The following is a 14,108-nucleotide window of genomic DNA, read 5'->3' as shown; positions in this document are numbered from 1 at the left end:
AGGTGTTGGACGTGGTTTCAGTAGGTGAGGATCTCATCAGGTTTGATCCAATGGTTTAGTGATACTAACAGGATAATCAAACAGCTCCAATAGGTGTAAAATAGGTGACAATACTAATCTGAGGTTAAACCAACAAAGCTACTGTATTGTATTTTGGATGAACTAATCTTTTGAACATTGGGTCATTTAAGGACCCGAGAAGCTTTCCTCAAAGAGCACAAAATGTGCCGCAGGGTGTCCCGTACTACATTGTACACTACATCAGACATGGAGAGTCCTTCATTCATAGTTCACTGTGGAATCATGTGGAGTAAAGTCACCGGGTTCAGACAGATTTACTGTTCAAACATAGGGATTATATAATAGAAGCATTGTACGCCATAGACGGAGCGCTACCTTACGTTCATGGCTCCATGCCTTTAACAATAAAGGAACATTTGAATAAATCATCAAACTTTATGTATTTTTACAGGTGACTCCATTTAAAGGGGGCTTCCTTTGTTTCAGAAATGTAACCACACTCACCCATGCATTCCCATAAATTACATTGGCTGGGACCAGAGGTAGGATTCAAATTTTAACAACAGGTTCCCCACTTGGCCAATGTCCACGGTGTTCACTACTGTAATAATCAAATATACCAATGGGCAAGTAAGGGTAAAGCGCTAAAGACGTTTTTACCATGTGAAGCTAGAGTCCCCAGTATGATCTAAGCAGTGGTAAGGGTATACTGGAAGTTGTTGTTTCACTTATCATAACCTATAAGTGGCTACAGCAGTGATGGGTCAGTCTGGCAGAATAAACAATGATATCAGTGGCTCAGAGGTGACAACTTTTTTGTAGTCTTTCCTTTCCTTCTCCATCTGGTCCAACCCACCATGATGCCTTCCAGCTGCATCTTATATGCTCAGAGTTTGACGCGTAGACATCATTGGGTCTTCACTTTGTCATCAGATCCTCATTCTTTCATACATATATGAAGACGGTGATGAATACAACCCTGCCAGACACTGTACCCTCTGAATACAACCCTAACAGAAACAGTACCCTCCGAATATAATGCTGCCGGACACTGTACTCTCTGAATGTAACCCTAACAGAAACAGTACCCTCCGAATATAATGCTGCCGGACACTGTACCCTCTGAATAGAACCCTAACAGAAACTGTACCCTCCAAATATAATGCTGCCAGACACTGTACCCTCTGAATACAACCCTAACAGAAACAGTACCCTCCGAATATAATGCTGCCGGACACTGTACCCTCTGAATAGAACCCTAACAGAAACTGTACCCTCCAAATATAATGCTGCCAGACACTGTACCCTCTGAATATAACCCTAACAGAAACTGTACCCTCCAAATATAATGCTGCCAAACACTGTACCCTCTGAATAAAACCCTAACAGAAACTGTACCCTCTGAATATAATGCTGCCGGACACTATACCCTCTGAATACAACCCTAACAGAAACTGTACCCTCTGAATATAATGCTTCCACACACTGTACCTTCTGAATACAACCCTAACAGAAACTGTACCCTCTGAATATAATGCTGCCGGACACTGTACCCTCTGAATATAACCCTAACAGAAACTGTACCCTCCAAATATAATGCTGCCAGACACTGTACCCTCTGAATATAACCCTAACAGAAACTGTACCCTCCAAATATAATGCTGCCAGACACTGTACCCTCTGAATAAAACCTTAACAGAAACCGTACCCTCTGAATATAATGCTGCCGGACACTGTACCCTCTGAATACAACCCTAACAGAAACTGTAACCTCTGAATATAATGCTGCCGGACACTGTACCCTCTGAATACAACCCTAACAGAAACTGTACCCTCTGAATATAATGCTTCCACACACTGTACCTTCTGAATACAACCCTAACAGAAACTGTACCCTCTGAATATAATGCTGCCGGACACTGTACCCTCTGAATACAACCCTAACAGAAACTGTACCCTCTGAATATAATGCTGCCAGACACTGTACCCTCTGAATATAACCCTAACAGAAACAGTACCCTCCGAATATAATGCTGCTGGACACTGTACCCTCTGAATATAACCCTAACAGAAACTGTACCCTCTGAATATAATGCTTCCACACACTGTACCCTCTGAATATAATGCTGCCGGACACTGTACCCTCTGAATATAATGCTGCCAGACACTGTACCCTCTGAATATAATGCTGCCGGACACTGTACCCTCTGAATACAACCCTAACAGAAACTGTACCCTCCGAATATAATGCTGCCAGACACTGTACCCTCTGAATATAATGCTGCCGGACACTGTACCCTCTGAATATAACCCTAACAGAAACTGTACCTTCTGAATATAATGCTTCCACACACTGTACCCTCTGAATATAATGCTGCTAGACACTGTACCCTCTGAATATAATGCTGCTGAACACTGTACCCTCTGAATATAACCCTAACAGAAACTGTACCTAAATACTCTAAATATAATGCTGCCGGACACTGTACCCTCTGAATAATACACTGCCAGACACTGTACCTTCAGAATATAACACTGCCAGACACTGTGCCCTCTGAATATAATGCTACCAGGCACTGTGCCCCTAAATATAATACTGCTACACAGTGTGCACTCTGAATATAATACTGCCACACTCTGTATCTTCTAAATATAACCTGCCACACACTGTACCCTCTGAATATAATACTGCCACACACACAGTGTCCTCTGAATATAATACTGCCATACACTCTATTCTCTGAATATAACCCTGCCACACACTTTACCCTTTGAATATAACCCTGCCACACACTGTGCCCCTGAATATAATACTGTGTTTGCCCTATCAAACTCAGCAGAGGAAAGATGAAGCTGAAAGTGCTCTGGACGAGATGGTGAAGACAAAAAAGAGACGTCTCCTGTGAGTCACTGATATCATTGTGTATTCTGCCAGGTTGTGTCCCATCAGTGCTGTAGTCATACGTTAGTCTTGTACTGGTAATAATTATTTTTTATCACTGCTCAGGTCATGCTGGGAGCTGTAGTATCACACGGTAAAAACGTCTGTAGCGCTTCTCCTTTATGTGGCAATCGATTTATATGATTATTGCAGTAGAAATACGTTTTCACAATGAGCTACAACTGGGGCATTCGCCGCGCCAAGTAGGAAATATGTTGTGAAAATGTTATCCCGACCCTTGTGGGGATCCCCTGCTGTAGTTATGGAGCTTTATACAGACGACAACACATTCAGATCTGGTGGAAGTTTTTGTAGTACTGGCAGTGGATGACCTTGGCACACGACCTTACACACTATGTGGCTGATATCATATCATTATCATATGGGAAACCTCTATGAATGCAAAATGGATCTTCCCCGGATCTATTCCTAAAGATTGTCAGCTCAGCATATTGGAGATGTGTTAATGATTACATGGAAAAAAGCCAAACAAAACTGCTGTACAACCTGACCTATAAACCCTGACCCCCGCTCCAAGATCTGTGTGATCCTACAATAACACGATCCTTCACCCAGAAAGCATAAAACTGTAATCTGAGGATGAAGAAGTAACGACAGGTGAACGACCGAGAGATTATAGGGCGGAGAAAGAGGCAAATAGGAAGATTCTAACATTCCAAAACAATATTCTTGTCCCCCCAAGTGTCAGCGTGTCATTATCCTGTACCCCAAGTGTCATTATCCTGTACCCCAAGTGTCATTATCCTGTACCCCAAGTGTCATTATCCTGTACCCCAAGTGTTATTATCCTGTACCCCAAGTGTCATTATCCTGTACCCCAAGTGTTATTATCCTGTACCCCAAGTGTCATTATCCTGTACCCCAAGTGTTATCATCCTGTACCCCAAGTGTTATTATCCTGTACCCCAAGTGTTATTATCCTGTACCCCAAGTGTCATTATCCTGTACCCCAAGTGTCATTATCCTGTACCCCAAGTGTCATTATCCTGTACCCCAAGTGTTATCATCCTGTACCCCAAGTGTCATTATCCTGTACCCCAAGTGTCATTATCCTGTACCCCAAGTGTCATTATCCTGTACCCCAAGTGTTATTATCCTGTACCCCAAGTGTCATCATCCTGTACCCCAAGTGTTATTATCCTGTACCCCAAGTGTCATCATCCTGTACCCCAAGTGTCATTATCCTGTACCCCAAGTGTCATTATCCTGTACCCCAAGTGTTATTATCCTGTACCCCAAGTGTCATTATCCTGTACCCCAAGTGTCATTATCCTGTACCCCAAGTGTCATTACCCTGTACCCCAAGTGTCATTATCCTGTACCCCAAGTGTTATCATCCTATACCCCAAGTGTTATCATCCTGTACCCCAAGTGTCATTATCCTGTACCCCAAGTGTTATCATCATGTACCCCAAGTGTTTTTATCCTGTACCCCAAGTGTCATTACCCTGTACCCCAAGTGTTATCATCATGTACCCCAAGTGTCATTATCCTGTACCCCAAGTGTTATCATCCTGTACCCCAAGTGTTATCATCCTGTACCCCAAGTGTCATTATCCTGTACCCCAAGTGTTATCATCATGTACCCCAAGTGTCATTATCCTGTACCCCAAGTGTCATTATCCTGTACCCCAAGTGTTATTATCCTGTACCCCAAGTGTCATTATCCTGTACCCCAAGTGTCATTATCCTGTACCCCAAGTGTTATCATCCTGTACCCCAAGTGTCATTATCCTGTACCCCAAGTGTCATCATCCTGTATCCCAAGTGTTATCATCCTGTACCCCAAGTGTTATCATCCTGTACCCCAAGTGTTATTATCCTGTACCCCAAGTGTCATTATCCTGTACCCCAAGTGTTATTATCCTGTACCCCAAGTGTTATCATCCTGTACCCCAAGTGTCATTATCCTGTACTCCAAGTGTCATTATCCTGTACCCCAAGTGTTATTATCCTGTACCCCAAGTGTTATCATCCTGTACCCCAAGTGTTATCATCCTGTACCCCAAGTGTCATTATCCTGTACCCCAAGTGTCATCATCCTGTACCCCAAGTGTTATCATCCTGTACCCCAAGTGTCATTATCCTGTACCCCAAGTGTTATTATTCTGTACCCCAAGTGTCATTATCCTATACCCCAAGTGTTATCATCCTGTACCCCAAGTTTTAACATCCTGTACCCCAAGTGTTATTATCCTGTACCCCAAGTGGTATCATCCTGTACCCCAAGTGTTATTATCCTGTACCCCAAGTGTTATTATCCTGTACCCCAAGTTTCATCATCCTGTATCCCAAGTGTTATTATTCTCTACCCCAAGTATCATTATCCTGTACCCAAAGTGTCATTATCCTGTACCCCAAATGTTATCATCCTGTACCCCAAGTGTCATTATCCTGTACCCCAAGTGTCATCATCCTGTACCCCAAGTGTTATTATCCTGTACCCCAAGTGTTATTATCCTGTACCCCAAATGTTATCATCCTGTACCCCAAGTATTATCATCCTGTACCCCAAATGTTATCATTCTGTACCCCAAGTGTCATTATCCTGTACCCCAAATGTTATCATCCTGTACCCCAAGTGTTATTATCCTGTACCCCAAATGTTATCATCCTGTACCCCAAGTGTCATTATCCTGTACCCCAAGTGTTATCATCCTGTACCCCAAGTGTTATTATCCTGTACCCCAAGTATTATTATCCTGTACCCCAAGTTTTATCATCCTGTACCCCAAGTATTATCATCCTGTACTCCAAGTGTTATCATCCTGTACCCCAAGTGTTATCATCCTGTACCCCAAGTGTTATTATCCTGTACCCCAAGTGTCATTATCCTGTACCCCAAGTGTTATCCTCCTGTACCCCAAGTGTTATTATCCTGTACTCCAAGTGTCATTATCCAGTACCCCAAGTGTTATCATCCTGTACCCCAAGTGTTATTATCCTGTACCCCAAATGTTATCATCCTGTACCCCAAGTGTCATTATCCTGTACCCCAAGTGTTATTATCCTGTACCCCAAGTGTCATTATCCTGTACCCCAAGTGTCATTATCCGGTACCCAAAGTGTTATTATCCTGTATGCCAAGTGTTATCATCCTGTACCCCAAGTGTTATCATCCTGTACCCCAAGTGTCATTATCCTGTCCCCCAAGTGTCAATATCCTGTCCCCCAAACTTCAGCGTGTCATTGCCCCCCTGTACTTTATAGTATGTAAAACGTACAGATGGCAGTCAGTACCGGTGAACAGGAATGACGACGCGGTACCGGCTTGTCATTCGCACCGCACTAAATGCTGATACGGCTTTTCCAGTATTGTGATAGTTCCTCGTCCTGGTCCTGAATGAGGTAAAGATGAACTGCGCTCACCCTGGCTTAAGTGTCCCGGCTGCACAGTGCGTCTCTTCAGGACTTTGGGGAAACTCCTTAAACATGGAGGGAGCGGAGCCAATTTCCTAACCTGAACATGAAAAATAAATGTAAGTCCTGTGAGTATTTCTGTTTCCCTACCCATTATTATCGGAAGGCCTGGAAACGATTCAGCTCGTTCCTGGTGTAATAAAACATACAGACGATGACTCCCAGCTGGCCTATAAATCTACCGCTACATACATTACACGAGGGTCCAGACGCCTATGAAACCTGCACTGCTCATCCAGAGCTGGACTGGCAACACTCATACGCCACAAAGGATGTTATACGAGACCGAATTTGCACTCTCGTAGAATAAACTAGCTGGGTACCTTGTGTTGCCTTGCCTTAAAGGGGTACTCCATTGGAAACATCTTATCCCCTATCCAAAGGATAGGGGATAAGATGTTAGATCGTGGGGGGTCCCTCAACTGGGGACCCCCGCGATCTCTGTGCGGGCAGCTTGCAGCTTCCATGTTCGTTACGTCACGCCACGCCCCCTCTATCCATGTCTATGGACATTCAGACGTGAATGGAAGCGGCGTGACGGCTTGCATCGTCAGTCATCGGGCACGGAGCAGAGTTCGCTCCGCGCGCCCACTGATGGGGTGCTGTGGCGGAGATTGCGGGGGTCCCTAGCGGTGGGAACCCTGCGATCTAACATCTTATTCCCTATCCTTTGGATAGGGGATAAGATGTTTCCAATGGAGTACCCCTTTACGTTAAACTGATACCCGTCTCCACCATGGGGGAATATCACTGGGTACTGTAGAGCATCGTCCTTCCTACAATTCTGCAGTGAGGTTTGCAGGGTGGAAGAGCAGCCAATCACTGCTGGGGCTTCAGGAGACTGGGAAAGCTGGGTGGCATGCATACTGCGTGCCACCCAGCTTTCCCAGTCTCCTGAAGCCCTGGAATTGATAGACTGCTTGTCCTCCTTGCACTCCTCACTGAAACATGTGTGCTACCCAGATTTCCCAGTCTCCTGAAGCCCCAGCAGTGATTGGCCTCTGGTCCTCCCTGCACTCATCACTGCAGCAGTGCTACCATGCCCTCTTCCTGCCCACACATTGATATCTTTTCTCTCCCCTCACAGAAGTGGAGTGTCGGGGAAAAATAAATGATAATACCTGTTATCTAAAGCGACTTCTTATGTGTCATGCAGACATGTCAAAAGTTTTGATCAATCGGGGCCCCAAAATCCCCACCGATCCCCAGATATAGCTGGATGAATAATGCAGTTGTGCGCTTCACCTGCCAGCTCGCCACTCAATCCGTCTCGTTGGCTCTATTATAGGTCTATGGAGCTTGTCTCCTGCAATGATACCGGCTGAGTGCCGATTCTTGAGCCCATATAAGTGCCCTCACCTATCAAAAGGTTCGATCGCAGCGGGTGTCACTCCTGAGACCTCCTGCGATGGTGAGTTGTAAGATGGGAAAGTGAGTGGCAGCACGTTTGACTCCCTGCCTGGCCACTATATCCAACCTTTTTGCTGTATAGGCTTATATAGCGAAAAGGTCAGATTTGGTTGACAGCCGGGAGTGAGCGGCGCGCTGACACTCACTTCCCCGGCTTATATCTAGTGATCGCAGCGGGTCTCAGGAGTTACACCCGATGTGATCAAAACTCTCAATATGTCTGAGCAACCTGCAATGATACAGACTGAGTGCCGATTCTTGAGCCCATATAAGTGCCCTCACATGTCAAAAAGGTTTGATCGCAGCGGGTGTCACTCCTGAGACCTTCTGCGATGGTGAGTTGTAAGATGGGAAAGTGAGTGGCAGCACGCTTGACTCCCTGCCTGGCCACTATATCTGACCTTTTCGCTGCATAGGCTTATATAGCGAAAAAGGTTGAATTTGTTTGACAGCCGGGTGGTGAGCGGCGCGCTGACACTCACTTCCCCGGCTTATATCTAGTGATCGCAACGGGTCCAAGGAGTGAAACCCGATGCGATCAAACTCTCAATATGTCTGGGCAACCTGCAATGATACAGACTGAGTGCCGAATCTGGAGCCCCTATAAGTGCCCTCACATGTCAAAAGGTTCGATCACAGCGGGTGTCACTCCTGAGACCTCCAGCAATGGTGAGTTGTAAGACGGGAAAGTGAGCGTCAGCACGCTTGACTCCCTGCCTAGTCACTATATCCAACCTTTTCGCTGCATAGGCTTATATAGTGAAAATGGTCAGATTTGATTGACAAATCTAGGGATCGCAACCGGTCTCAGGAGTGACACCCGATGCGATCGAAACTCTCAATATGTCTGGGATGTAGAAAAGTTGAAATTAGTTAAATAAAGGTTTAAAAAAAGCTCTGAGTGCCGGAAAACAGCTTAAATTCTTTGCAGGTGACGGGGTGGCCACGTCTATTTGCCCAAATTGTTCCAAGGTGCGAATAGAGATTCTAGCTGACGAGGTGAGGCCCATGGAGGAAATATCTGATTAGTTTTTATGGTCATGGCCAGACCTTTGCCCAATGTTACGGTTACACATTTATTTACATGGCTCTGCTCCATACAGAGACTTTATTCATTAACTCATTCAGCTCAGCAGGTACCTAGGTTGAGAACCAGCAACTACCGGGACGGGGTAGGGGAGTAGTGGTTGAGAACTTGACTTACAGGGGATAAAAACTTTCCTCCACAAGGGCAAAGATTACATTTTCTACACTAGCCCTATATCTATATACATTCATCTAGAATTGTGGCCTGTTGGCACCCACCTGATACAGAGCACCTAGCCAGGCTCCTAGTTCCGCCCCTGAGGAACGGACATATGTATGGTTTAAGATTTTTTTATCAGCACTTTGTGGAGGGTGCTATATGACTGGCACAGAGCACATCAGATGTCCTGGCTAAAGGGGGCATCACTGATAACCTGGTACTAAACAAAACAAAACACTAATAGTCTAGCAGTATTTATAAATTGCCTAACACTGTTTGAATAGACCTTTATGTAGGTTGCTGGTTGTGGAAGTCCTGTGTGTATCTGTGCTGCCGCGGACCGCGGCAGCACAGATACACACAGGACTTCCACAACCAGCAACCCAGAACTGAGCCCAATCAACCCCTGGGAACTGTAAGTGGACCTGAGGAAGGCATTATGGTATGCCGAAACGCGTTGTCCCCAATTATACCAATAAAAGTTTTATTGTCCTGAGCTGCTCGAGTCTTCTCTTCATGACTACAGTTGTGCATCGCCTCCGCTAACCGGTTTCTTTACCTTATTCGCCTTTCACTATAGCAGGGATAGTTATAATACTTAAAGGAGATATCCAGTGCTGAAAAACTTATCCCCTATCCTAAGGATAGGGGATAAGTTTCAGATCACAGGGGGGTCCGACCGCTGGGGCCCCCCGTGATCTCCTGTACGGGGCCCCAGCAGTCTGCGGGATACAACTCTATGGCAGAGCCGGAGCGCTGCCTTCGGCAATCTCCGGCTCTGCCATAGCAATGTATTGAGGGGGCGTGTCGGTCGCCGCTTCGTGCGGTGGTCAACACCCGCTATCTGTCCAGCGAGCCGGGGCCCCGTACAGGAGATCGCGGGGGGCCCCAGCGGTTGGACCCCCCGCTATCTGAAACTTATCCCCTATTCTTAGGATAGGGGATACGTTTTTCAGCACTGGACTTCCCCTTTAAGTAGTACGGGTATTATAGGACTAAAAAGGATATTACAGTAGTAGCACAGGTATTATAGGATTGAAAAGGATATTACAGTAGTACTATGGGTACTACTAGAATATTACAGCATAAGTAGGGCTAGTATAGAAGTAATAAGGATATTACAGTAGTTACAGAGGTAATATAGAAGTAATAAGATATTACAGTAGTATTGGGGGTAATATGAGATTAAAAAGCTATAGTAGTTAGGGCTAGTATAGCTGTAATAAGGATATTACAGTAGTAACAGAAGTATTAGAGTATCAATAATTATATCACAGTAGTAATAATAAGTGTATTATCATAATAATAGGGAAATTATTGAAGTCATTTTAGCAATAATAAGGTTGATGGGTTATACGGTATTATAGTAGCAATATTAAGTATTTATGAGTATTTCAGAAACTTGTACGACTGTCATTAAAGAGTAATAGTAATAACAGGGGTTTAAAAGGATATAACATGAGTAATATGACATCTTATAACATCAGTAAAGGGTATCATATACTAATAAGATGGCTTTTATATAAATAGCAAGGCTATTGTATCATTACTAAGCAAAGTACTACACAGTAGTACCGGCCAGTAATTGGGTTTTTAGACGAATATTTCAGTTGCAATAGGGATAATATAATAAGAATGGGGTTATTATAGTAGGTAATTGTCCTCTCAAAAAATAAAAGTAGTAGCAGTAGCATAGTAGTAGTAGTAGTAGTATCGGGGGGGGGGGGGGGACAGTAGTGCCAGAAGAACAACAATAGTGCCAAACATACAACAGTAGTATTGCCAAGAGTAAAACAGTTATAACAGTGATATTACAAGAGTAATTGGGTTATTTTTCCAGTACCAATGGTGTAGCAGTTGTAGAAGCAGGAATATAAGGGCAGTACCAATATAGCTGTAAACAGCATATGAAAGTAGAACCGGGAGGGTAAAGCAATATTACCTGAAGTATATCAGTAGTGCCACCAGTATTACCAGGAGTATAACAAGTGTACCAATAATAATACAGGAGTAACAGGGTCATTTATAATAGTACCTGCAGTGCAAGAGTATAAGAGCAGTGCCAGTATTGTAGTAGTACCATATAATAGCAGTACCATTATATTGGTAGTACCATATAAGAGCAGTACAGTACAAGTATAGTTCCAGTATTGTAGTAGTACCATATAATAGCAGTACCATTATATTGGTAGTACCATATAAGAGCAGTACAGTACAAGTATAGTTGTGGTACCATAAAACAGCAGTTTTATAGTAGTAGTACTATATAACAGCAGTACCAGAATAGTAGTAGCACCATATAAGAGCAGTACCAGTATTGTAGTAGTACCATATAACAGCAGTACAAGTATAGAAATAGTACCATATAACAGCAGTACCAGAATAGTAGTAGCACCATATAAGAGCAGTACCAGTATTGTAGTAGTACCATATAACAGCAGTACCAGTATAGAAGTACCATATAACAGCAGTATCAGTATAGAAGTACCATATAACAGCAGTACCAGTATAGAAGTACAATATAAAAGCAGTACCAGTATAGTAGTAGTACCATATAACAGCAGTACCAGTATAGTAGTAGCATATAACAGAAGTTCCAATATAGTAGTAGTAGCATATAACAGCAGTGCCCTTAATATTACAGCAGTACCAGTATAGCAGTAGTACAATATAAAAGCAATACCAGTATAGTAGTGGTACCATATAACAGCAGTGCCCTTGATATGACAGCAGTAGTTTCGGTCCCTGGACAATCATATAAGGGACTATTACACCAGTACTAAAGTTATTACAGCTACACTATGGACTGACCGTGGCCGGGGAGGAGTAGGTGCCGAGCCCCAGGACAGGGATGCTGTTGCCATCGCTTAGGGGGATGCGGTGTTGCTCTGCAGTCAGCTCCATGCTGGGATCCAACTGAGAGGGCGACCAGGCAAGTCATAAGTGGTGCTGAGGATGGGGGCGGGCCAGAGGAGGGGAGAGACTGGGAGGAGGGGGACACCGGGATGAGACCAGGAGGAGGGGGACACCGGGGAAAGACCAGGAGGAGAGGGACACCGAGGGAGAAACTGGGAAGAGGGGACACCGGGGCCGGGGAGAGGATGAGGGGGACACCAAGGAGAGACCAGGAGGAGGGGGGGACACCAAGAGAGACCAGGAGGAGGGGGGGGACACCGGGGAAAGACAAGGAGGAGAGGGACACCGGGGGAGAAACTGGGAAGAGGGGACACCGGGGGAGAGGAGGAGGGGGACACCGGGGAGAGACCAGGAGGAGGGGGACACCGAGAGAGACCAGGAGGAGGGGGGGGACACCGGGGAAAGACAAGGAGGAGAGGGACACCGGGGGAGAAACTGGGAAGAGGGGACACCGAGGGAGAGGAGGAGGGGGACACCGGGGAGAGACCAGGAGGAGGGGGACACCGAGAGAGACCAGGAGGGGGGACACTGGGGAAAAGACCAGAGGAGAGACCAGGAAGAGGGGGACACCAGGGGAGAGACAAGGAGGAGGGGGACACAATGGAGAGTCCGGGAGGAGGGGGAAACCGGGGAGAGACCAGGAGGAGGGGGACACTGAGAGAGACCAGGAGGAGGGGGACACAGGGGGAAAGACCAGAAAGAGGGGGACACCAGGGAGAGACCGGTAGGAGGGGGACATCGGGGAGAGACCAGGAGGAGGGGGACATCGGGGAGAGACCAGGAGGAGGGGGACATCGGGGAGAGACCAGGAGGAGGGGGACATCGGGGAGAGACCAGGAGGAGGGGGACACAGGGGGAAAGACCAGGAGGAGGGGGACACCAGGGAGAGAAGAGACCAGGTGGAGGGGAACACTGGGGGAGAGGCCGGGAGGAGGGAGACATCGGGGAGAGACCAGGAGAAGGGGGACACTGGGGGAGAGAAGAGACCGAGAGGAGGGGGACACCGTGGGGTGTGATCACCTCTATTGTCTCCGGCCACAGTTACAGAAGATTCTGCTGAGAAGAAGAATAAAGTGTAAAGTTTTATAAAAGTTTCTCACAACTTTCCTGATTGCAGGAACAGGGGGTTAATCAGGGCAGCAAGGGGTTAAAGGGGTACTCCGGCGCTAAGACATCTTATCCCCTCTCCAAAGGATAGGAATAAGATGCCTGATCACGGCGATCCCGCCGCTGGGGGCAGAGCCGTAACATCACGATACTCCAGCCCTGTGATCGTGAGTTATCAGACCCGGAGTGATGTTCGCTCCGGAGGCTAATGATAGCGGGGGACCCCGCGATCAGGCATCTTATCCCCTATCTGTTGGATAGGGAATAAGTTGTCTTGGCGCCAGAGTACCCCTTTAAGAGACAGACCACAGGGAATGTTGAGGTATCACTTCATGGAAGTGGACCAGACTCTGGTGTACGCCCACAGTGGTTATGACCCCTCCCCCTCTCTGCTTTGCCATCTACTCACCGGTTTTGGGGTGAAGGTGCAGCTTCCTCCACCATGGCTGACGAGTCATTAATAGCTGTTCTACGAGAGCGGGTGCGGGCTGATGATGGGTTCCTGCCTCGGCTGCTTCCCTCTCCTCATCTCTACAGGTGGGTACCCGGCCGGGCGTGGCTGTGGTCCCATTGGGGCGGCCCCCAGATTGACTGAGCCCCAGCTCCCCCTCCCTGACATCTGGCAGCGGCCCCGCACTACTGTGCAGAGGGATGAGCTGCTGCTCAGTCAGTGAGGGCACTGGCCCCTCCCCTTCTGGGGCTCAGGAGCTGTGTCCCAGGGTTCCTGTGTCTGCTCTATTAACCCACGCTGCTCAGGACTCCTACTGCTGTGCAATGGGAACTACTGTGCCTGCTTCTTCCCCTTCATCCTCCTCTGCTGAGGAGGTGCCTCCAACTGTTGCAGCCAGCACTACTGAAGTAGGTATGTTGTTGCCTCCACCCTCTGCAGCTGGGCTCTGGAGGGGTGACCCCGCCCCCTTTTTGTTGATGCACCTGAGTTTTTGCTCTGTCCTCCTGTGCTAGATAACTCCGGGTGGCCAAGCCTATGGGGAGTTGTCTCCAGGCATTTGTGGTCCGGGGCTGTAT

General features: G+C 46.5%; 1 protein-coding gene across 2 annotated transcripts in view; it reads right to left on the bottom strand.

The window, feature by feature from the left end:
- LOC130267625 (aldo-keto reductase family 1 member D1-like) overlaps positions 1–13,906 on the bottom strand; it is a 39,899-nt gene extending 25,993 nt beyond the window's left edge. The window contains exons 1-3 of one of the 2 annotated variants that reach the window (XM_056517665.1): positions 13,492–13,906; positions 12,996–13,031; positions 11,871–11,975 (exon numbers count right to left, since the gene is read on the bottom strand). In XM_056517665.1, the coding sequence (XP_056373640.1) occupies positions 11,871–11,963 (93 nt within the window). In that variant the 5' untranslated portion in view covers positions 11,964–11,975; positions 12,996–13,031; positions 13,492–13,906. The remainder of the gene's footprint in view (positions 1–11,870; positions 11,976–12,995; positions 13,032–13,491) is intronic. The other variant, XM_056517667.1, reaches the window with a different exon arrangement.
- Positions 13,907–14,108: the final 202 nt, after the last annotated feature.

The sequence above is a fragment of the Hyla sarda genome, chromosome 4 (assembly GCF_029499605.1).
Source record: "Hyla sarda isolate aHylSar1 chromosome 4, aHylSar1.hap1, whole genome shotgun sequence".
NCBI classification, from domain to species: Eukaryota; Metazoa; Chordata; class Amphibia; order Anura; family Hylidae; genus Hyla; species Hyla sarda.
Note: the sequence above shows the minus strand (reverse complement) of the source record. Positions and strands in the feature narration are given on the sequence as shown.